The sequence below is a fragment of the Crinia signifera genome, chromosome 2 (assembly GCF_055691185.1).
Source record: "Crinia signifera chromosome 2, ASM5569118v1, whole genome shotgun sequence".
In the NCBI taxonomy this organism is placed as follows: Eukaryota; Metazoa; Chordata; class Amphibia; order Anura; family Myobatrachidae; genus Crinia; species Crinia signifera.
In genome coordinates, this window is record NC_139218.1 from 294,066,213 (window position 1) to 294,091,002 (window position 24,790).

Consider the following 24,790-nt stretch of genomic DNA (forward strand, 5'->3'; position numbering starts at 1 on the left):
GGGTAAGTAGAAAATGACATCAGAAATGTTTAATGCAAAACACAATGATTTCAATACTTTGGGTTTCCACGCAACTTAAATATTTTCAAGATATCTACTGTTATCTACTTTGATGGCTCTGCATAATTCCTTATATTTATACCTGTATTTCTGTAACGAAAGGGACTCTTGTGGTGAAACCCCACATGATGGTGACACTGCAGCACCCAAACTTTTACAGTAAAGAAATAAACATATGCCCTGTGTATTATGGGAGACCCGGGTTTAGTGTGAAAGCGTCGGACACACATATCAAAGACCGGCTGTTTGAAGACATATCTACTGTATTTTTTTATTATTATTATTATTAGATTTTCTGGCATTCAAGTTCATACAAAATACGGGGCTTTACTTAAGGAATGTGGCACTTTTTTTTGCATTTTAATACATTCGGGGTTGGGAAAAGCAAAAAAAAAGAGCAAATAACTTTGGACCCTGGTAGAATCTACATTGATAGGGTAATTTAGTAAGGATCTTAAAAGCAAAATATTTTCTAATGGGAAAACCATATGCACTGAAGGTGGGGCAAATGTAACATGTGCTGGGAGTTCGATTTGGGTGGGGTGTGTTCAAACTGAAATCTAAACTGCAGTGTAAAAATAAAGCAGTCAGTATTTACCCTGCACAGAAAACAAAATAACTCACCCAAATTAAGTTTTTGAGATCCTGGCTGAATAACCCCCTGTATGTGAAGATTTAAAATACACAAAAAAAAATTAAGGTTAAGGAGTGGTGTGTACAAATCTACATTGCAGGGTAGAAATAAACCTGTCCTAGTATTTGTGGGCTTCATACAAAACAGCCAGTATTTACCTTCATCAAATATAATATTTTTATATTCTGTTATGTTAATATGCATACTATTTATTGCTTTTTACATGGTTAAGGAGAACTGCAATAATTAGGGATTAACATCTTTATGTAGCATTTTTATGTAAACATTTCAGTTTGAACACTTATATTTTTGAATTGCTAGAATCTATTGTTGCAAAATATTTGATTAAAAATAAGCAACCATTAACAAGCTACAGAATTTAATAGAATTGAATACACTCACATTATCTGCACAAAGAGTGATGTCGCAAAAAAATGGATTATAAGCATCCAACTAGTTGTGTGTTTGCCCTCCCTTGTAGTTACACCAGAAATCTAGCAACTGCAACATATACAGCCACAGATAGGCATATAGGTGCAATGGTCCCCCACCATTGAACATTGAATCCCCTTGTGTGCTCGTCATGCTGCAGATGTGGTCCCCACGAGGGAGAATAGTCCCGGTAAGTAGAGATCCTGACTGTCGGGCATTAACAGTCGGGATTCCAATGCAGTATACGGACCACTGGAATCTCTACTTTTGAAGGCCATCTGTCACCAGTACAAACTCAACAAGAAAAAGAAGTGGGTCTGAAAGATAGCGCTCAGTGGTTGCTATATTCAAAAAGGTGAATAGCCTTATATACAAATTAATTTATACAAAACCATATACTCCGTGATCACACTGGAGTTAGCTTCAATATTGCAGTAGAATCCAACACGATCTCCCCTAATATGCATACAGGGGAGACACAATAGGACAGGACATAGTGCAAATCAATAAGGTAAAAAAGATTTTTAATCTAAAAGATGCACTTACAAATTGTAGACGGTTAAAAGAGCATAATACAAAGGTTTCCAGGCAATACAGCATGAAGACAGATGTGATGAGTCCTCTTCTGTTCTGGGTCCCTTGGTCCGGTGCCAAGGGGGGCTCAGTCCAGGGTTCTCCTTGGCTGCTTACGCTGATGTCTGGTTCCCAATGTCCTTAAGTCTCTATTCACCTTTTTGAATATAGCAACCACTGAGCGCTATCTTTCAGACCCACTTCTTTTTCTTGTTGTGTTTATCTCTTGAGTAGTTGTGAGGTGTAATCCTACTCTGTGGATCTGTATGTGGCCGCACTGTGGTTAAATTGCGCATTCACACCAGTCACACCTTTTGTACTTGGAAACCAGTACAAACTCCACAGTGATAACTTGAATGACCAGCACTTGGTCTGAACAGTAAAAGAGGTTAGTGTGGGTGAGTTTCTCAAACACTGGGGACATGTATGAACCACATCGCCAAGGGACCCCATTTCACTGCAGGTCCTACACTTGCACAAGCACATGTTCATTTTAGTGATGATGTGTCAGCAGTGGCCAGGTTCTTAAGAGACTAATTGTTAGTGAAGGACTTGCTTGAAATTCTACTTCCCACTATTATATTTGCAAATATGCAAAATATTTATTTCAAGATGGAATTGGTATGACTCAGGGCCATCTTATCCACATTTAGACCCTGGGCAAAGCAATGTATTGGGGCCCTTGGATGTGGCAACTGGACAATATCATTTGTAAAATCGTTTAATGGGAATCATTGATGACATTGCATCGTTTGCGGTATCATCTAAAGAGTACTCCGATTTGAATGGTCTTCAGAATCCATTTGTTTGCATATTTTGAACTTTTTTTTGTACTTGTACAACGTATATAGAAACTGAAGTTTTTATGTAATACTACTAAATATTTTAAACAAAAAAAAAAAAAAACGGGACTATCTTTTCGGTCAGAAGATAACAACCCGTGAGTTTGGTTACATTATAAGTACTGTGAAATAAAATTAGGCACATGTGAAAAATATTCTTTATTACTGAAACATTCCAAAACTGCAGTATACAGGTGTCATCATTATGAAATCAGATACTGTTTTTATTAAAGCATTAGTGCAATTTAATTGTGTAAAATGCCTAGAAAAGTTACGTCCGTTGAGACCTTTAATGTTCATACAGGACAGTAAGTAAACCGGTTATGTACATAAGAAAACCCAACCCACGTTGCAGTAAAGCTGCAGAGTAACCCATTATCAATAAGAAATCATTAAATAGTTAAATAATAAATAAACATGACATACAAAAGAAACGGACAAACCTAAGGTGACTTCATAGAACATTACAGTGAGTCTCCATCATTGTTACCTTTGTGCTCTTGCAACAAAAAGTATGTTATGTGATTAACACAAAATGCTCACTGTGTAACAAAAATATTTTCTATGGCACAAAAGTGAATCAGCATCTTGGGATGTGTTTAATAATTCCAGGTGTTAAAGGAGTGTGCAATTCTACACACAAACTCCAACGACATTCGTGGCTTCAAATATTGTAGTGTTTATGTGGAACATAGTGTAGGAAAAAAACAGGTCAGAGATAGCTGCAGTAACATTTCATTTAAAAAGTTTATGTATCGAATGTATTTACCACGCATTGTGTACCGTCCGTGATGTGTTAAACAATACCAGTTTTTGTTATGAAAATCATATATTATTCCATTTCACATTTAAGCGCTACAGTTTCTTTGATAGTAATCTCACTTAACACATTACAAATATTAAATCTCAAGGAGAAGAATGTTGTACTGCACTTTTAACCCAGCCAGCTGGGATAAACATCAGTCATAATTGCTTTATTGTATCATTCATAACGGATTAGTAGCATCCATCCCTCCAGTTTCCGTCTCGTAGTGTACTCAGTGATGACAGCGTCTTCGGAGGCTGAATAAAACTGAAAAATATAATTTAGCAAAGTGATTAATACAGCAAATCTAAACAATAAATAAGACCGCTGATCTCCCTACCATACTCTAAATATATATTATTAATATGTACAGGTTATCCTCACAATATAGAACTCAGGAGTCTGCACACTGCAGATCTAAATTCCAGGACAATACCTGGCTGGACATTTTTTTTTTTTTTTTTTTTTTTAAGGGGGAAACTCTCCCAAAATCTCTCACTTTCTGATTTTCACACCCATCCTTCCATCATCACCCACTTTTTACTGTATGTTTTCCGACTTTTGTTTCATTTATTGTCTCTTTAGTTTACTATATTGCCTTTATATGGTTACATTTATTCTTCAGCCTCTCACTACTACTTGGCCTCTACCTCCATTCTATATGACTTACTGTCTTATCCATTGTTTACAAGCAGTATAAATAGCAGAGATGTCCATAGCAACCAATCAGCTTCTGCCTATTATTAGAATGTATTTGATAATGGCGAAAAGAAAGCCAATTGGTTGCTATGGGCAACTTCACCACAGTTTTCACTGCTTAATGCATCATCCCCTTAGTCCATATTTTGTTTTATATATTGTTTAATTTAGTCTGCTGTCATTCTATTGGGTACTTATGTATCTGGGCGCCCGATTTTAAAATCGGGTCGGAAAAATCGCATGCGATCCGATGCGATTTTCCATAGGATTCAATGTTAACATAGTCCTGTTCATTTCCCCTCTATCCAAGTGGGCATAGAGTTGATTTTATAAAGCGTGGCGAGCGCAGCGAGCCAGAAGCGTGGCGAGCCCCGCGAGAGGCCGCGGACTACTTAAAATGTTTTCCGCTGCGCTCGCCACGCTTCGGGCTCGGTGGCTCGCTGCACTCGCCACGCTATATAAAATCAACTCTATGCCCACTTGGATAGTGGAGAAATGAACAGGACCTTGTTAACATTGAATCCTATGCAAAATCGCATCGAATCGCATGCGATATTGCCGAAAATCGCGTCGAATCGCATCTGATTGTATGCCTTAAGGTAAGGCATACAATCACAAAATCGGGCGCCCAGATACTACATAAGTACCTTCTATTGTTTATTCATTAATAGTCTCATCTTTTGTTTTGTAGTTTATATTCCGATTAATTGCAGATTGTGTACTGACATTTCATCAATTACTTTTATTATCTGTTGACATGCCGCCCTACTAATTCACTCATACAGTACTTTTACCAAGCAGCGCTGTCCCCAATCTTTACCAAGCATCCCTTGCTCCTATTAATCCTTCCATCTTTCGTACCTACCCCCCTTCCTGTTCTGTTCTTCACCTTGATAATTTCCATACCAATCTCCCCTCTTTTCTCTTTACTTTGACAATCTTCTCATCCCCTTCTCTTATACTTATCGACAGGCAAAAGGTGGACATAATCAAATGGTTGACACTGACAAAAGGTCGACACAAACAATGGATGACTGAAAAGAGGAAAAGGAAACACGGGAGAAAAGTAAAAAAAAAACACCTGTAAGAAAAAAATGGTAAATATATGTTTAACATATATTCCTTACAGGTGTTTTTTTGACTTTTCTCCCGTGTTTTCTTTTCCTCTTTTCTCTTAATCCTTCACCTCCTTTTTTAGAGCTCATTTCCCCCCTACAGGATGTACAGTATGCCTATTACAATTATTGAGCTGCTTTTTCTTAAATCATTTAGCGCAGTAAAATCTTCCCAATTACAAGCAATGGATGAACCATAAAAAGGTCAAACATGAGTTTTTCAGGATATTTTTTCAGTCAGATACTTGTGATCCATGTAGACTACAATTGGGAATAGTAAAGTGGTGCATGGCGAGCGAAGCAACCTTTTCATGTGTCGACCATTTCCATGACGACCTTTTGTTCATGTCGACCTAGTGCATGTCAACCTATAGTGGTTGACTTAATGATCCACACCCACCTGTCTCAATCCATCCTCTCATGGCTCATTCTGGCTCTTTGCTAGCTTATCCTGGATCAGGTGCTTTCTCAAATGAAATGACAAAATCCAAACATCTTTTTTTGTACCTACCGGGAGCCCTCTCACCCACCATCTCCTTCTGTTGATAATAATCTAACTCTCTATTGTATCTAACATCTACTATCTGGATGTCATTGCATTAGTAATTTTTTATAATTGTACTGGTTTATCCACTGCAACCTGCTTTACTGATTCCCTAACCCTTCATAAGCACTTATTATGAGTGGCGGCTGCTACCGGGGTGTAGGAGGAGGGCAGATGCTGGCTTGGTCCAGATCCCTGTACACAGGGCTATTTTTGTGCAGGCTCCAGCAGGAACTGTGGCCCTTATTCTAGTTCACTCTTTCTGACAAAATATTTCTTAGATGGACACAGTGCACTGCAGATGAGGCAGGTGTTACTTGTGCAGAGATAATTAGATTAGGGTGGGGTTTTACACCTGCCCCACCTGCAGTGCAAATGGTTTTGTCCATCTAAGAAATATTTTGTCAGAAAGAGTGAACTATAATAAGGGCCACAGTTCCTGCTGGAGCCTGCACAAAAATAGCCCTGCCTGTACAATGTAGTTGATAGAAGCGTGGCCTGGTGAATGCACAGTTGTTGCAAAGATACTGCACATGCGCAAAAGCTTGTCTTCTGTTGGATGCAGCAGCTAGGGTTGTGCAAAAGGCAGGGAGTGGCTTACAACAGGAATCCAGATCTCTGCTTATCACAGCCCGGACTGGCGGTCCCAATGGGATGGCCTGTCATGTGGGTGACTGGTAGGGAGGAATTCCAATAGGAACCTACTGCGAGTCACAAAAAGCCAGTGCACTCAAGCTGCATCCAGCTTCAATGACACTGAGCAGGGTGGCAGAGTGTACTGGGGTGCAACAGTCCTGCAGCCGATAGGTAAATTCTGCTACTGCTCATTACACTTGCATATATATCCCTCAATGTTTTTCTCTCCTTCATGTCCAACCTCATTTCTGTCCTCACTTCCAATCATCACAATCTCAACTCCACCTAGTTACCTCCACTTACATCAGCTTCCATGTTTTCTCCCTCTATGACCCATTCTCTCTAACTCACCCCCAGATTTTATATTAGTCCATTTTCAAAATTTCACCAGACACTTTTATAACCTTTTTAAAGACAAGACTACTCTTAAATTTCAACTTACATCTGTGCCCTTGACCTCCTCTTTTGTCTGAAAGTCCCCTTCAAGAGTTCTAGTACATGTGGGATAAGGGCTTAATGAATGCCAGAAAGTCTTCCACCTCACTGCTACCTACAACCACTTTCTCTATGAGTCATAGGGAGTTGTTCTTAAGTCTGCGTGCTAATCCTGGTATATAAATGTACACTGTATTGTAACTCCCGTTAGTTGAATCACCTGAGCATTAATTAGTGGTTAACTGCATATGCCCCTTAAAATTAAATAGCAAATCAAAAGTGTTTCTACAGAATATCCTATCAGCTACTGTCATAACACCATCCAAGTCACTAGAACAGGCTGCAAAGTCTTCAATCTACAGCCACCAATGGTACAATGGGGTAGGGGTCATAGGGTTGACAGCACTAAGGTCAACATGCATTGGGTCGACCACTGAAGGTCAACATGAGCAAAGGTAGACATGGGCTTAGGTCGACATGTCATTAGGACAACACATGCATTATTTCAACATTTGATGGTTCGACAGTCAAAAGGTCGACATGGGGTTTTTCAACTTTTTTTTACGCTAAAGTCAACACCGTTAACATGGGCCCCGTATCTGTGCACCACTATTTTATTCTAGTGGATGGTAGGGCATGAAATACCGCCACATCAGCTAAAAAAAAGTGGAAAAACCTATGTCAACCTTTTGACTGTCGACCTAGCCCATTTTGACCTAATGCTTGAGTCGGCCTAAGCCCATGTCGAGCTTCCCATGTGTTGACCACCTTCAGTGGTCGACCCAATGCATGTCAACTATATGACCATAAGCCATTCCAATGCTAGGTTTCTCCCGGGAAAAACTAAAGGTAGTAGTAACTTTTCAATTGCTCTTTACAGATAGAAGTATGACATACAACTATGACATATGAAACAATGGTCCATATCAGGGTACATGGTCATATTTAGCATTGAATTTTAAAGATCAAGACTGGAACATGATAAGTCATCTAAACAGAGGTCAATTTGTCTGTTTTATAAAACCATATTGGATATATTTAACTAAATCTTCTTAACCTAATTCAATCAGTAAAACAATGTAATTCTAAGAGGCTTTTGGATAAAATATTATTATTAATATAAGTAAATTATAAAAAAGTAGCATACTTGTTACCGGTGGGGCTGGTCGCATGCAGGAGAGCTCTGGTGTTCCATCCTCTGAGCTCCCATCCCTGGCCCATGGAGGAGGCATGGATGGCGAGGGGACGGGGGAAACGGAGAGCGCGGAGGATCGCTGTGTCCCCCCGGCGCTGGTCACGGCATCCCCCGGCTGGAGAGTATGGAGGGGGAGACAGACAGCTCCACAGCCGCGGCACCCAGGACGACCACTCTCTGACGACCGGTGCAGCGATACCACTGCCATGAGGACCCGCTGCCGGTCCCTGGGTACACCTCGTGCCAGCAGGACCACCGGCCGCTACACCGCCGAAGCAGTGAGGAGAACCCCGGCCCCAGTGGATGATCCAGGCCTACAGTGGATGATCCCAGCCCAGCACTGCAGTGGAGACTCCCGGCAAGCAGGCCCTGGCTGAAAGCCCTAAGAAGGACTGGGAAGCCCGTCCAGCCCCATTGGATCTCTGGGTGAACTCAGCTGCCTGGGAGGACCCTCATGGAGGAGGTATGGCTCCAGAAATTGGGCCAGAGAGAGCCCAACTTTGGCCACAGGCCTCACTGACTCTCCTCCCTCTCCCCTCCCCCCCTCCCCCAGCCCCAGCTACCCACACTGGCTCTCCCAACAGGAGGATGGCCTGGTGAGGCCTTCAAGATGGCTGCCTAGGAACTGTGCACTCAGCCATATGTGTCCCGTGTCTCCTGTGTGATAACTGTACTGTCTCTGCTACAACTGTGCTGTATTTGATCATACTGTTACCTACCTGGCTGATGCAACGACCAGTGGCACCGCTGATGGCTGCCTAGGCGCTGTACAGCTTGGTGGGCATGTGTCCCCCGCATGTAATGACTTAAGGCTCTCAATGTAATGTGTGCAGTGTCTTAATGATATTAATGCAATGTCTGTGCTCTTAATGCAATGTATGTAATGTATCCCCCCCCCCCCCTTCATACCTGCTTAATGCTGCACTGCAATCATACATGGCCAATAAAGTTGATTATATTCTATTCTACAGAAAAAGCAAAGTCTCATGATCGATACAGTAGGTGATTGCAAATGGTCCAGACAACATGAGGGGCAGGACAAAGTGGCGGTGGCTGCATGACATCACAGCCTGCTGCTGCGACAGAAGAAATGGGAGCCCGGCGACTGCCTTCGCAACCAAGATACTAGGGAGTTAACCTGAATTTTTCGAATAGATTCACAAAACATTTAGAAAGAGAAGTGACCCAAAACAGATTCATACATCACTCTCCAGACTATCCAGTGACAAAGTAATCTTCCTGATCTATGGAAAGTCGAAAAGAGTATTTTGGAGTGCAAGTCATAACATAAAAGGAGGGAGAGAATCCAGACAGTGAATGCGAAGAATAATATACAATCTCTACCCAGGGTAAAAATTCATCCTATTTGGCATGTAAGCAGTGGTGTATCTATAATGGGTGCTCTGTACGAGGTGCACACTGGCTTCTGAGTCCCAGGGGGCACACACCACACACACTGCACCTATTTTGATAACACTTACCCTCCTGAGTCCCGCGGCAGGAGCGCTGCAAAAATCGACAGAAAAATGGTGCAGCGGCCATTATCCTGGCGAATCTGTGCATGCGCAGTGGAGTCTAAGTGTTCTAGTGTTTCTTTGTGGTTAAGCAAAAGTTTGCAAGGCTGAGAGGGACCATGAAGTAGGAAAAGGTCAATGCAATGTTTGAGGCCACAAAACATAGAAGGCATGAAATACTTGGAAATCCCCAAAAACTATTGCATAGCCTTAAGATAACATAATGAAGAAAAAAAGACAACTTTCGCAATTACAAACACACCCTTTCCTAATTTCGCATAAAACAGATTTTCTCTGAATTTTTAGAACACAAAACAAAAACAGGTGATACTATATATCAAAGGTAGAATAAGGACCATTGTCCAAAGAACAATGACCAATTTATGAAGGACAGAATTAAAAATGTGTGCTGAACAACTGAAGAGGCATTGCACAGCCCATTACTTGTAGTATTCCCTCCTTTTCGTAAAAAATAAATAAATGAAAAAGTGGGTCCTTAATGTGGCTTCTACATACTGTACACTTGGTACAGATATTGATGGGACATACAGACAGGCAGAGAAAGACCGGTTGAAAACAGGAGTTACCGTGGAAAGGCAAGATTCAAAAACGGAAGTGGAAAAATGTATCAGGAACAGAAGTGATTCTGAATGAAGGAACACTAAAAGTAAAGCTAACATAAGTTGTAGCCTCATGAATATATTACTCTAGGTGACCATTCAATCCACAGACTAGTCAGCAGCAGACATCAGAAACTGAATGCCGGGATTGGAACGGAATGCCCCCCCCCCCCCACACACACACACACACACCCCTTGCGGGCTCGCTGCGCCCGCCACGCAGAGGGTCCGGTGCCTCGCTGCGCTCGGCACACTAATTTATTCTCCTCTATGGTTGTTGTGGACACCCACAGAGGGACAAAGTGCCGGGATTCCGGCGTTAGGATTTCAACCGCCAGGATTTCAACTGCATCCCCGAATGCCATCTGGACCAGCTCAGACTGCTGAAAGCATGACATTTCAGTTTGGTAAATTGAGCACAGTTTGCAATGTCCGTAGCAGGTATGGAGTGTAATGCAATATTCTATCAGCAGGACAACATGAGATATCTAGGTTTGTCTAGTTTCACTCTTCTCAAGTAGACAAGTAGTGATCACCCTTTTTCCCCCAACAAAAACAACAGAAAAGGGATTATAACTGTTTACTAAATACACCATTATATGAAAGAAATACTTCAACGACACTAACATAAATCATACTTGTCTACAAATTACATAGTGACATTTGTGTCTATTCCTGCACTACAAAAAATGCCTTTTCACCGACAAGTAGATGAAAACAAGCTGTGATTGTTATGCAATTACCCCAATGTCATATTTCCCAATGGTATTAACACAATATAATCCAGCAGTAATACCAGATATTATATGTATGCACATGAAATACAATAGGAAACAAATTGAAACTAAATTCATATAAAATGCGTGTTTGTTGCCACAATCTTCCTGCATTAATTTGGCAAGAGCCCAACATTACAACGTGCTACTGTTGGCTCCTTCTATTATGTAGCTTTCAGGTCTGTGACATCCTCCTCACCGGTCCTGTAATATGCAGCCATGTACTCATTATGCCACAAGTAGACCGGTTATTTCTAGGGATGATCAAATTTAATTTCTTAAAAATATATAGAATTTGGTCAGTGTGAAAGCCTGGAACTTGGCCTAGTTCAGCTGCTGCTGCAATCCTGCTTCCACTCACATGTCATATTTGCAGGTTAAATAGCTACATTCTACGGCATTTCTTTTCTGTTTCTGCACATGTGGAGAACAGGTATTGCGATTGGGATGTGCGTAAGGTCAGACTTACGCAGGCAGTAGTCGCTATGTTCCTCTAGAACTCCAATCGCATTGTAGTTTTTGGTAATCACAAATGCAGGAAGAGGTGGTATGCACCTCCTCCTTCATTTGCATTGCTAAGGATCGCACACGCTAAGCTGCTGCAAGCAGTTTAGCAGATGCAATCCTTACTTTGTCAACTGCAATGTTGAGTATTTAAATGTTTTTGCCCATTTTAAAACATATGCATTGTATACAGACAAACAAAAGGTAAAAACTATACCAAAGGATGTGCACATCATAGTAGTAAGTAAGTTTAATTTATATAGTGCACTTTCTCCAACAGGACACAATTTTAACCTTTTGAGTGCTGTGAGAGGTGCAAAATATCTGCTAGAAATGCCAGGGTAGAAGTCGAGAAATATGAATCACTTTAGTTTTTGACGGGAAATAATCAGAAGTTCATTAATTGAAGTTTTGTTAAACATTGTGCCCAAAAATTAACAGTTGCTGTTAGTGACGCTGGCATTTTTAATGGATATTTTGCACATCACTCACAGCAATGTTGGCACTGAAATGGTTAAGAAAGGTGTAAGGTCTAAGGGGAAAGATTCTGTGACATAAATAAAAAATACAAGAACAATGAAATGTGAGGAGCTGAACAAACCAAAGAGATGTATATTTACAGTATACTAACGGTGAAAGATTTATCACAATTCTAAGTTACCTGCGTGGCGGAGTAGCAATCTTGCTACGGGGTATGCCGCTGCCATTGGTGGTGGACAGAGCAGGTCTTGGAAGTCCACTTCTTGCTATAGGCAATGCACTTGAAGTCTTGTTTGGCATAGGAATCCCAGAACTTGATAAAGACTGTAAACTTGTTGACTGAGGAATGCCGCTATTGCCTTGTATCGTTGGACTGACATAGGCTGTGGCTTTAAGAGGAGGCCTCGCTGACATTGGGAAATTACCCACGCTGTGTACTCTTTGCTGAAGTTGTCCAGGCGACGGTACTAGAAAGGGTGGAAAAAAGGGCTTTATAAAACATGAACTGTAGTTTATTTTTAATCCATAAGGCAATAATCTCCTATAAATTCATGGGCAAAACTGTTCCATGGTACAGCTTTGCTTTTTAGTAAGGGAATTTGACTGTCACACACAAGTTTCTCAAATGAATCAGCAAGAGTCTTTTGGTGCATCCCAGATGCACTGTGTTGCGACTAATATGTAGTTTGCACTTTTGGCAACAAAGATGCCCAACATTAGCAGTCGCTCACAGCACTTGGCGCTCTGAGAGAGGTGGTTTGGCATGACTGCAGCAATGATGTTTGAGGACATATCTGAAGAATGTTAACAGTAACAATACAAGGTCTGATGTATTCGTGAATGTTCAAGGGTATAAAATTATATAGTCATCTCTTATTAAAGATAAGAATTTTTGAAGGCATGTTAAGTATATGCTAAAAATAAAAGTTATAGAGGTCAGTTATTTTGGAAATGGCTGTTACTGAAAGGTCTCAATATTATAGGTTTGGTTCTTGGTAACGGAGCTAAAGGTATCTCCTAATCAGAGGTCCCTATAGCCAAAGGAATAGATTTTCTGGTTTGTTTGTTTTTAACAGAAAGATTGAATTGATTGAACCCCATGTTATTTACATCTACCAACCAGGTCCCCATTATCAGGACTTTGAACACAAGTGGAGGACAGGAGATACCTCCAGTGGGTGTATTAATACAGATCTTGGCAGCTAAGACACTCACATATTTTCATGCAACAACTGCACACTAAGGGCCTAATTAAGGTTTGTATGCAAATGCAATTCTCTAGGCTACGGAACTATTATTGTTAGCTAGCGTTTTTTATTTCCAGGAATGAAAAGAGCCCCTCACCAGAGATATGGCAAATACATTTGCAATTGTGCACACATAAGCAACTGCGGACAACATCAAAGCTGACTGATGGTCTATAGCTACGCAACCTGGACACAGCAGTAGCAACTTAGATATTTTCACATACAATCATGTATCCCATCAGAAGATTCTCGCCCCCAAAACTGCCATGACACACCTGTGTTTTTCCAACCACTACCATAAACTCCCCATTACCACCTCCAAATGGCCACTTTTTGACACTAATGTTCTCTGTAAGCAGAATTGCAGCAAAATCCTTGAACAAAACTTTCTGAATTAGGAACCATCCTTTGTAAATCACTACGTGGTATCTTGGCTCAGCATATCCATCTAGAAATGGTTGTATTAGGCTGTGTTAGAATACCACCATCAGTGCGGATGTGTGAATTAAGGACCAGTTCACATGATGACCAGGGCTGTTACAGCAATAAACAGAAAAAAAAAATATCCCAGATGCTAAATTGTAATGGCTGTCCCAATAGTCTAGATGTATGTAGCTGCTACACTCCTATCAGGGGTGAATACTGGGACAGTAGACAGAGGGGGGTGCCAAACTGCCTTAAAGCTGGCTCCAACTGCCCATTGTTGCTGACCAATAACATTTTGTTGGGTTTTTGTGTGACCTGGTGCAAGTGACGTTTGCCACTGAAAGAAGAACACCAGCACGTAAGGGGAGAGGCTGGACAGATACAGCAGGGCTGGAGAGACCAGAAGTAGCTGGCTGAGGGTGGACAGACACTTCAGGGCTGGAGAAACAGAGGGTGGCTGGCTGGGGCAGGACAGGCTACATAGTGCTGGAGAGACAGAAGGTAGCTGGTTTGGCAGGACAGACACTGCAGAACCAGAGAGACAAGGGTGCTGGCTGGGGCTTGTTTAGAGATAAGATAAGGGTGGGTCTGGGGGTTCTGTCTATTGGAAGAGAAGGTATGTCTAAAACAGAAATAAAATGCAAACAAGAAAAAGTTATAGAATATAGTTTATGGGTATATTGCATTTTCCTCACTTGCAACCATAATTGGGGAGACTAGAGTGTACAAGGGGTTGAAGGAAAGTATTTTTCCTTTAAGTTTCTCTAATGTCTGATGTGTGGCTAAAAAAAAATGAGACTGTACTTGTAAAAATACTCCATACTGTGCAACTTAAAAGGGGGTCAGGAACATTGACCTAGGATTATCATAAAACGGTTTTGCAAGTTCCACCCCTCCCACACACAGTTTGCTGTTACAATGCATTCAAAGACATTGTGTTTTTCCTGTGTGTAATAAACATTCTTAGTTTAAAAATTGAGCAACACATTTGCTTAAAATGTTTAGTTAAATTGAACATAAACGCCCACCAAATCTTTCCATATGCTCACTGAGGCTTTCTGGGCAGATTGTATTACACATGCATGTGTGTTTGGGTGGCACAAAATATTTAGTGATGGTCGCGAGGATGTGCAAGATGAAGGAAGGAAATAGGAAAATAAAATTAAGAAAATTGTCCGAACTGACCATCGACTCAGAAGCCGAATGATAGTAAAAATGGTAAACATAGACAAAGAAATGTTAGGCAAGTTTTATAGCAAGATCTTAACAGGACCAAAATTTGTGCGAAGATGGTTCCAAGGCAGGATGATGGTCCAATGCACTGCAGAGCAAATAGAACTGAAAGTGAATTTGTACAGAAAAAAAGCAAATTTTTCCTTCACCTCTGTGGCATGTGAGCAAAAACAAGCCAAGTTATCCTACTTGCATTAATTGCACTATAGTAGCTGATTGAATTGCACCAAATGAAAGATTTTTGCTTGCCATGGCCTATGTATAATTGCCCAGTACTTGAAAAGGATCTAGGAGTCCATATAGACAACAAACTGGGGTGTAGTGCTCAATGTCACATAGCAACAAAAAAGGCCAACAGAATACTAGCATGTATTAAAAGGGGCATGGAAACAAGGGACTCAAAAATAATTATGCCACAGTACAAAGCATTGGTTAGACCTCACCTTGAATATGGAGTACAATTCTGGGCCCCACACTATAAAAAGGACATCATATAATTAGAAAAAATCCAAAGAAGAGCAACAAAGCTTATTAGGGTAATGGAGAATTTAAGCTACGAGGAAAGATTGAGCAATTTGGGACAATTTACACTAGAGAAGAGATGTTTAAGGGGGATATGCTCAACATGTACAAATATATCAGGGGCCATTATAAGGAACTGTCAAACACCCTTTTTACTGCTAGAAAGGAATCTAGGACAAGAGGGCATGAGTTTAGATTAGAAGAAAAAAGATTTTGTTCCCTTAGAAGAAAAAATTTCTTTAAGGTCAGAGCAGTCAAACTTTTGAACTCTGTTCCTGGAGTAGTGTTGTCGGCAGACACAAATAAATACATTTGAAATAAGGTTGGATAAACATTTATTGGTTAAAAACATCCATGGGTACGAATAAGAATCATAATCTGTCTTTAAAAATTTCAGAACATACTATACAACAAGGGATGAGCTATTAAAACCTAGGTTGCACTAGATGGACGCAAGTCTTTATTCAGCCTTATCTACTATGTAACAGCAAACAGCCTTGTTTGCAGTACTGATGACTCCACTGTACACTGCTATTATTCTAGAAAAAAAAAATCACCAGCCTCCTCCTAGTCAAATTCCCCATGTAGATTAAAAAAAAAAAAAAGCGCGCACACAAACACAAAATACACAAATAAATATAATAGGTGACATAATTACTATACATATATATATATATATCCAATGGGTAGACAAAAATTACTTACTACTTGACTGTACCCTGGATATCCCATTGGCTGCACCATGCAGGTTAGAATCAAAACTTTGGCTATTGCGTACGGTGACTGGAGAAACCACAGTGCTGGTTGTGGAACACGGCAACCTAGCCAAATTGGGCATACTTCTACGAAGCTTATCTGGAGGAAAAACAAATGAAAAGTCTTCAATTGAAACTCAAAAGATTTTACGCAACCTGATAATTCGACCTCATCTATATGGCCATTTACAATGAATTATTACCAAGAAGCTGTTCCACAATTCTTTTATACTCATTTTGCTTTAACAAAATACTATTCCATTTAACAATGCATTGGCCATTCACTTGCTATGAAAAAAAAGGATGTGAATAGGCAAATGGTACTAAATGTTGCAACAATGGGCTTAAAATATCTCCCATCACGGGTTATTCAACCACACACATTGATTTGAATGTATTTTTCCCATTATTGTAACTAATTCACTGCTGAGGGTCTCTTTACCCCTGAGCTGAATATTTTTTAAGACTTGTTACATTCCAGCATTAGTATCACTAACATTTGTATGCACTAACCACACAGATTGTACATTTTCAAAATAAGGCTATGAATTTTCCATAACATACTAAGAGTATATTTACTCCATCTAAGGAAGGCAAATAAAATGTACAAAAATTATTATAATAATAAAAAATATATATATATATATATATATATATATATATTTATTAATTTTATTTTTTGTATTACTTGATTGTTTTGTGATATTTTTTTGTACTACTTGAGTATATTGTTCACTTTTTGCTTTATTATGGTGATGTATATACAGTGATATACAAAGTGGTGACATGTATTGCCAACTCCAGCCGGCGCTCCTTTAAATAAGTATAGCCCACTAGGATGATATAGGATCAACACGCTATATTGGTTTACATAGTGATTTACACTATGGAGCGGTCCGCAGCACTTGTAGTACTGAATTTCCGGCAAGTGGAACGCATAGATGCGGCACTTCCGGCTCTTGAGACGAACGGCCATATTAGTTCAGGCATCATAATGCGGAAGTAGCATATTTGCTATGTGCAGCGTACAGCATGAACACTGGTGAGTAAATACACACCTGGGTTAACTCTGTCATTAACAATACTATTTAAGGGGGCTCCCAAGGCTTATTCAGTGACCTTCAATCCCTGCTGCTGTTCGGTTGTGTGGCTGTTTTCTTGACAAAGGCCGGGTATCGGCCGAAACCTCGACCAGGACTACGGTCCTCACTATTGGTGATGTACTAAAATAAATCTTTCTTATTATACTTGCTGGTGAGTGCCCTGATTGGACCCTAAAGGGCTTGTTGTATTCTGTATATAAATATAGCATGCAAAGCTTAATACCAAACTATGTTAAAGACATTGATGTGCTTCAACAGTATCACACAATTATATTAGATGAAAGTCATCATTATTTGAAGCACATATTTTTTACCAGCCTACTATGATAACAATCATAATAGGGATTATTAGCGTGAAGTTATCTTCGACATGCGGTAGGTCAATAACAATGCTAGATTTTGCCAGCCAGCGCTATTCCTTTAAACTTCCAATATGCGAGTCCTTCAAAAATAGAACTGGGGCTCTTACCACCATAGAATAGAATAGAATCAACTTTATTGGCCATGTGTGCTTGCGCACACTAGGAATTTTTTATGGATATACAGTACAGCATCAGCAGGGATGAAGGGGGGGGGGGGGGGGGGAATTACATACATTACATTGAGACGTTACATGCCGGGAACACATACCACCAAGCAGCACAGCGCCTAGGCAGCCATCTGCGGCGCCACTGGTCGCTGCACCAGCTCGGGTAGGTAGCAGTAAAAGCAGGTACAGAACAGTATCACACAAGGAACACATACCCGCCAAACTGCACAGCGCCTAGGCAGCCATCCGTGGCGCCACTGGTCGCTTCAGCAGCCAGGTTACAATATAAGCAGGGACAGTACTGGCACATAGAGAACATATACCCGCCAGGCTGCACAGCGCCTAGGCAGCCATCAGCGGCGCCACTGGTCGCTGCAGCAGCCTGGAAGGTAACAGCATGAGCAGAGACATTGCAGTTAAAGCAAAGACAGTACAATTATCACACGGGGGACAGGGGATAAGAGGTTACATGTGGCTGAGTGCACAGATCCGAGGCAGCCATTTGCGGCGCCATTTGCGGTGGGGGGGGGGGGGCGGGGGAGGGTAGAGGAGAGTCAGTGAGGCCTGGGGAGAGTCAGTGAGGCCTGGGGCTGGAGTTGGGCCCTCCCTGTGCTGAGTTCCATGCTGCTGCCCGATAGTCTTTTCGACCCTGCTGATAGCTGCTGGTGAGGCATCCAGGGGCAGGGGGTCTCATCTCCTAGGTGAGGCAGGGGGCCGGGGGTGAGGGCCTGCAGGGAAGGTAGCATATGCCGGTGTCCTCCAAAGCAGAGGCCTCCTCTCCTACCGGCCTGCAAGGGGGTGAGCCAGGGAGCCTGGGGCCATGGCTGGCACTGCTGGTGTCCATGCCAGATCCTCCTCACCTCACAGTGGGTCGTGGGGTGGACCTCTTCTGCCGCTGTGCCCGTGGTCCACTGGCCGGGGCTGGGGCTGCTTGGTGGATGAGGTCATGTGGGGCCTCTGCTCGGCCCGGACTGCCGCTGCCCGGGGGATCCGGTCCGCTGCTGCCCGGGGGGATCCCGGTCCGCTGCTGCCCGGGGGGATCCCGGTCCGCTGCTGCACCGAGGGGATCTCGGTCCGCTGCCTGCACGTAGCTTGCCCGTCTCGTGTGGTAAGGGGAGGGGGGGGGGGCGCCAGGGGTGGGAGCTCCGAGGAATGGAGCGGGAGCCTGGGACCGACCCCAGCAGCCTCTGGCTGCCCCATCAGTCTGGAGGACGGAGCTAGCGTGCTCTGCCCCTCCAGCTTCCTCGCCTCCTCCGGCTGCCTCCGATCCTCTCCCGTCCGTCTCCCGACGCCTCGTCCGCCTCCACCACTCCTCTCCGGGGGCGGAGGACCATCCAGGCACAGTAGGTACAGAATGAGGTAAGAAATAATGAGGGGAAAAAAGTAAATAAGATTTTCATGCATTGTGCAGTACGGGGTTCCTGCAACTTTCAAATGATTTGTTACATTGGTGCTAGCAAGTGTCATGGCTTGACTTTGAAGAATCCCCAGAATATAAAACGACCTGCTAATCTGTTTCTGTTGAGGTTCAGTATATTTTCGGTCGTCACTGGCCATGCTACATTGACCATGCTGACATCATAACGTTGACATATTCGTCAAGTATAGATAACCCTAAGATTCACATTTTCATTATATCAACATGTTTTCTCTCTAACCATATGTTAGATACCCACATTTTAGCCATGTCAACATCATAGCGGTCCAGTCTAGTATTGACATTCTGAATGTCCTCAGTCCCTTTTTTTTGCATAAACAGTGGAGATCAGTTCTAGAATGGTCATTTTAACTCATGAAGCGTCATGCCAAATGAAGAGGATGCGCCCCAACCCCCCACATCCCAGGAATTAGACGAGCAATCTTTGTGTGCGTTTGGTGTTATCTATTTCTAATTCATGTGTTTTTTGTAATCTGTTCAAGCTAAGTGAAATAAAAAGGATTCAGGGCCTGATTCAAAGATGGATGCAGTCTTTTGAAGGAAGCAGCAGCAATGCTCGGATATTGTATGCAGCACGTAAGCTTGCTCAGATTTAAGCCTAAACGAAGATTACTCAGACTGGCCACCGGGAGTTCCTCTGTCTGGGTCGGGAAGTCAGTGTACAAAAACCCTGGGTTCAGCATGCTTACAAAGCAAGCGTCCTCATTTTGTAGAACGCTCCACCACACAAAACCCACAGCATGTTAACCAAACCTGGGTACCCACTGAACTGCCAGCTATGAGAAAGGTCACAGACTACATACGGACAGATAAAGACAGGAGTCAGTAAAAATTCGCTAACATTGCATTTTTAAACATTGGAAGAAAGTAGTAACTGCAGTTTAAAATCTTTAAAAATATTTTTCGAATACAAAGACTTTACCTGCATTAGTTCTGTTTTGTGGTTGCTCTGGTGTCTGGGCTTGAGATGAAAAACTATATTGCTGATATCCATTAGAATTTAGATACTGTGAGCTGGGACTCCGTCTGCAATCCCGAATGCTGGAGAATGTTTGTGAATGAGGAATACTTCGTTGGAGAGGAGAGCACCGATTGAGTCGAGGTTGGGGTGGTGGTAAGAGATCAAAGTCTTCATCATCATCTTCAACACTATAGCGATCTGATTCCTGATCGCTACTGGCACATGATAATTTCTTTTTGGAGTACAGAGAAAGGCTTGAGCGATGTCTTGATACTGAACTGCATGTGGAGGTAGATGCAAAATCTTGCCTGAGGCCTCAAAAAAGATAAAACAGGTTTCAGGTAGGCAGTCTTGACACACTTGACACTTTGCATAGGTCTAATAGTGCCCATACACTAGGGTGATCGGATGGGATGCAATATCGCAAAGTGAAGTTTGATCGCATTCGATCGCATCTTATGGTGCCTAAAGTGCTTTTTTCCAGCACCCAATGTCGCATGCTATCTGCGATGCCACATCGGGTGCTGGAAGAAGGCTGGCGGCAGTCTTGCGCTACACCGCCACCCACGCTCCTGCCACCCGCTCCCCGAACAAGACACCTGCATTGCGAGCAATCGCATGTGGTTAAAAACAATTCAATAAATTATATGTGCAGTACCTAAAATCTATCAATGCAACATTTGACCAGCAGGCCCCCACATCGCGTCGGGTGACCCTTTTGTCGTGTATACAATCCTTTGATTTATCGCACAGATGCGGTCGAAATCTAAGGATTGTAGCAATATTGCCCTAGTGTATGGGCACCATAAGTTTAGTTCCTCTGGGACACCCTTCCCTGTGATATGGGGAACTCTAATGAAAGTAGAAACAAGGTCTACCCCTGTCTGTAGTAGGCTACCAAGTAGCATTTGATAACACCATTACAGTAGCACCTGCCAGTAGGAATTTTGATTTGACTAGTGTACTGAAGTGCATATATGAGGTTGGGTCATTTCATAATAAAAAGAAGTACAAAATAACCCACAACCACAGTGTTTACACCATTACATTCAACAGTAATTTGTCATGGTCTATCTTTAATTGCAAATAGTCATTTGTATTTTCTTTCCATTAGCATGTGGAATTTATGCATAAACTGCAAGAACAAAAACATGAGCAGTTGCAAAACAGCATAGACTCCAATTCCGATTGGCAATTTAAAAAGTTCAAGTATGACAGTGCTCTTACTTTCTTCCTGTAATCGTGCCATGATCTGGACATCAGTAAGGTCTTGTAGTTTATACCCCATAGAGATTGAGTCATCTTCCACTTCCGACGTGCTGAGTTCACTGTCCACCGAAGACTGTCGGCTTAAAGGTGAACTTTTCAAACTGTAACCTAAGAAAAATAAATCTATATAAATTACACTTACTTATGCATTTACTGTGTGAAACATTGATTATCTAACCAACATATTGTAGACCTAAAATTACAATGTTTAAAAGTGGTTTTGTTATCCAATAGTGAAACACAGTACCATCTCCGATTTTAGTTATTTTATTATGAGGCAGCTAATTCTGTAACATTGATTCAAACAAACAGTTCAGCTGAAATTTAGTTAAGCCATAAAGAAAAATAATTTACATAAATTTTGTTTAAGAATATTTCAATAACATGTGTTGCATAACCTTTTGAATAGCGTCAGAAAAAAAGTGTCATTTATACTTTGTCCTGAACTGGTAAGGACTGTGTCTGTCTTAAGTCTCATACACACTAAGATGTCTTCTTAATAATGATGAACGACCCCATTATAAATCACCTCCTGAACAACCCAGAACGACTTCGTTCAGGGTCGTATAGGAGTTGAATCTTTTAACATCGTCTAGTGTTTATGCTGTGAATGACCGACGACTACCAACAATGCACATACCAAAGCCATCGTCCATGCATGCAGGTCAACTTGGCTATGGTCGTTAACATTGTTTGTTTTTTCAATAGAAAAAGGTCCTGCTTCTTTTGTCATCCCTCGTGCACCAGCGATCACCTGCAATGAGGTCATTCTATTTCACTTCAAGGGTGAAAATGAACTGGTAGTTAACGATGTGACACATCGTTGTGTGTGTATGGACCTTAACAACGTCTTTCCTTTTAGTCCCCTATAAAGAGTGGTGTACACATACTGTATATTTTCGGAATCGGTACATCTGTCAGAATGAACTTAGGTCTACAGTCATTAGGTCGACCCCACTAGGTTGAATGGCAGGAAGGTCGACCTGATTTAAGGTCGACATGGGCCAAGGTCGGCATGACTTAAGGTCGAATTTGCATAAAGGTTGACATGAGGAAGGTCGACTGGTCATAAGGTCGACATGGGTTTTTCACTGGGTTTTTTTTATCCGAATGTCGACACAGTCGACATGGACACAGTTGGCAATGAGAATCGGACGCTCGCAATGCTTCGGGCATGGTGGCTCGCTTCGCTCGCCACAGCTTTAATAACCTCCTCCACGCCCTAGTGGATGGTAGGGCATGAAATACCGCCTGTCGGCACAAAAAACTGTGAAAAACCCCATGTCGACCTTATGACCAGTCGACCTTCCTCATGTCGACCTTTATGCAAATTCGACCTTAAGTCATGTCGACCTTGGCCCATGTCGACCTTAAATCAGGTCGACCTTCCTGCCGTTCGACCTAGTGGGGTCGACCTAATGACTGTAGACCTAAGTTTATTCTAATAGATGACCGCTTCCCATATTTTCAGTGTCTGTGCTTCATTAGTATCATTATGAGAAGTTGAGATTAGGTCATTGAGATAAGGTCAACACAAAGGCCAAAGTAACCGCAAACAAGGCTACCTATGGCATTTTATGCAGAGGAAAAGTTTAACTTATTGACACAAAGCTTTCCCACTAGACATAAACAGTACAGATGAATCTTGCACATAAAGACGTGATAAAATTACAATACAATACAAATATGTAAAAAATATTTACTAATGATTAATAATACTTATACAAATAGTAAGAGTTACAGGCCCAGCCAAAAATATTTAATGTGCAAAAGCAATATGTGCATGCATGCATTCTAGTCTCTACATTTTAATGTACAGAAGAACAATGCTCTGTGACAAATCTCATAAATGTCTGTATCCAGAGTGGGACAAATGAAAAAAGGTCTGTCCATGTGAATTAGTGCTGGTGGTTTCACTACCTAAATAAGTAACAAACAAATTCTGATTTCAGGAATTTTCATCATTTGGAAACATTAGAATGAAATGGTTGCATTATTGGATTGCAATTAATATGAGCCATTACATCAAGTATAGGCAATTTTTACGGCATATCCGTGCTGTTGCTTACCTACAATATCCCAATTTTTGAGAGCGACAGTGTTTGGTAGTAGGTTATGTAAGGTTTGCTCTCAACAGAAAGATAAAAGCATAGTGATAGAAGCTCTATATTGATACACACTTAGGGATTAATTAAATAAATGTAGTCTAGATTATTTTTCACAATGTTTTGGGTTAAAACAAAAATAGTGCTCATACTGGAAACAAGATCCATCAGGCCCCCTACACTACAGTACACCAGATTTCTCTTGAGCTCCTTCGACAGCTCCCTGGGAGGGCTCCCATATGATTTGGCACTTGATGTGTCATTTTTTACATGAGATAAATTGCAAGCAATTTATTTTATGTAACTCGCAGAGGGTAGGAGAATAAAAAAAAAAAAAAAAACATTCAAAAGAATTTGTAGCTTCCATGCTTTTGTATTATTAATTTTTGAAATTTCCTGCCCACCATCCGCAATGGGGAGCACCTTTCCTGCCCAGCACTTCTTTGCTTTGCAAATAGGTGTGCGGCACCACTAGCACACATCTAGGACAGCATTGGAGACGATACATCGCTGGTACTAAAAATAACTTGCGATGTGCCGCTGATGGGCTGCACATACAACTTATCCTATGTGCAGCTCGTCAGACCTCTGACTCCGTTCCGATGCGCATGGGACAGTGCATCGGATGTCATAAACATGTGATTTGGGCAGATTTCACCACATTTCTCAGCTCGTTCCACCAGGAAATGGGTGAAATCGGCCCAAATTGTACAGTGTATGGGGACCTTTACTCTTATACATTTTGGCCTATTACAGTGCAGTATATAAAGAACATCTTAATTGCACCAGTTAATGGGATCAATAGGTCATCATGAACTCATCAGTGAATTTTTCAAAACTGAAGACTACATAAAAGGCGATGTAGATAAATGGTTACGTGTACATTATTTAGACTTAACATTTTAGAAAAGTTTACATAATAATTTTAAATGGCTGAAAATTTGATCTTGGTTGTGAATAGTAATACACGATGTCTGAAAGCATTGCTCTAAAGTATATGAAGCATGTGAACCTAGCATCAGGGCCACCTCATCCTATAAGCACAATGGGTAGCAGCCTAGGGCTGCACAATTCATGGGGCCATCGAGCAATAGAGGAGGTGATCACACAATCACAGTGGCCAGGGAGCGTTCTCTACATGTTTCGCCCGGTCTGCAGCCAGACAGAGAATGGCCGTCAGTAAGAGAATTGGTGGATGGCTGGAGCTATGTATCAATCAGAGTGCTGATAGTCGTTCACTGGAGAGATGGTGCAGGACTGAAGGAGGGGCAAGTTATGATTTTTTCACTCAGGGCCTACAATGCTTTTAGGATGGCCATGACTAGCATTGGTTATTAC

At 41.6% G+C, this 24,790-nt stretch overlaps 1 protein-coding gene across 2 annotated transcripts in view; it reads right to left on the reverse strand.

Moving 5' to 3' along the window:
• Positions 1-2,685: 2,685 nt before the first annotated feature.
• SLAIN1 (SLAIN family member 1) overlaps positions 2,686-24,790 on the reverse strand; it is a 50,541-nt gene continuing 28,436 nt past the window's right edge. For both annotated transcript variants that reach the window (XM_083168819.1, XM_083168818.1), the window contains 5 exons: positions 21,306-21,455; positions 20,040-20,393; positions 15,998-16,147; positions 12,046-12,331; positions 2,686-3,613 (listed from right to left, as the gene is read on the reverse strand). In XM_083168819.1, coding sequence (XP_083024945.1) covers positions 3,538-3,613; positions 12,046-12,331; positions 15,998-16,147; positions 20,040-20,393; positions 21,306-21,455 — 1,016 coding nt within the window. In that variant the 3' untranslated portion in view covers positions 2,686-3,537. The remainder of the gene's footprint in view (positions 3,614-12,045; positions 12,332-15,997; positions 16,148-20,039; positions 20,394-21,305; positions 21,456-24,790) is intronic.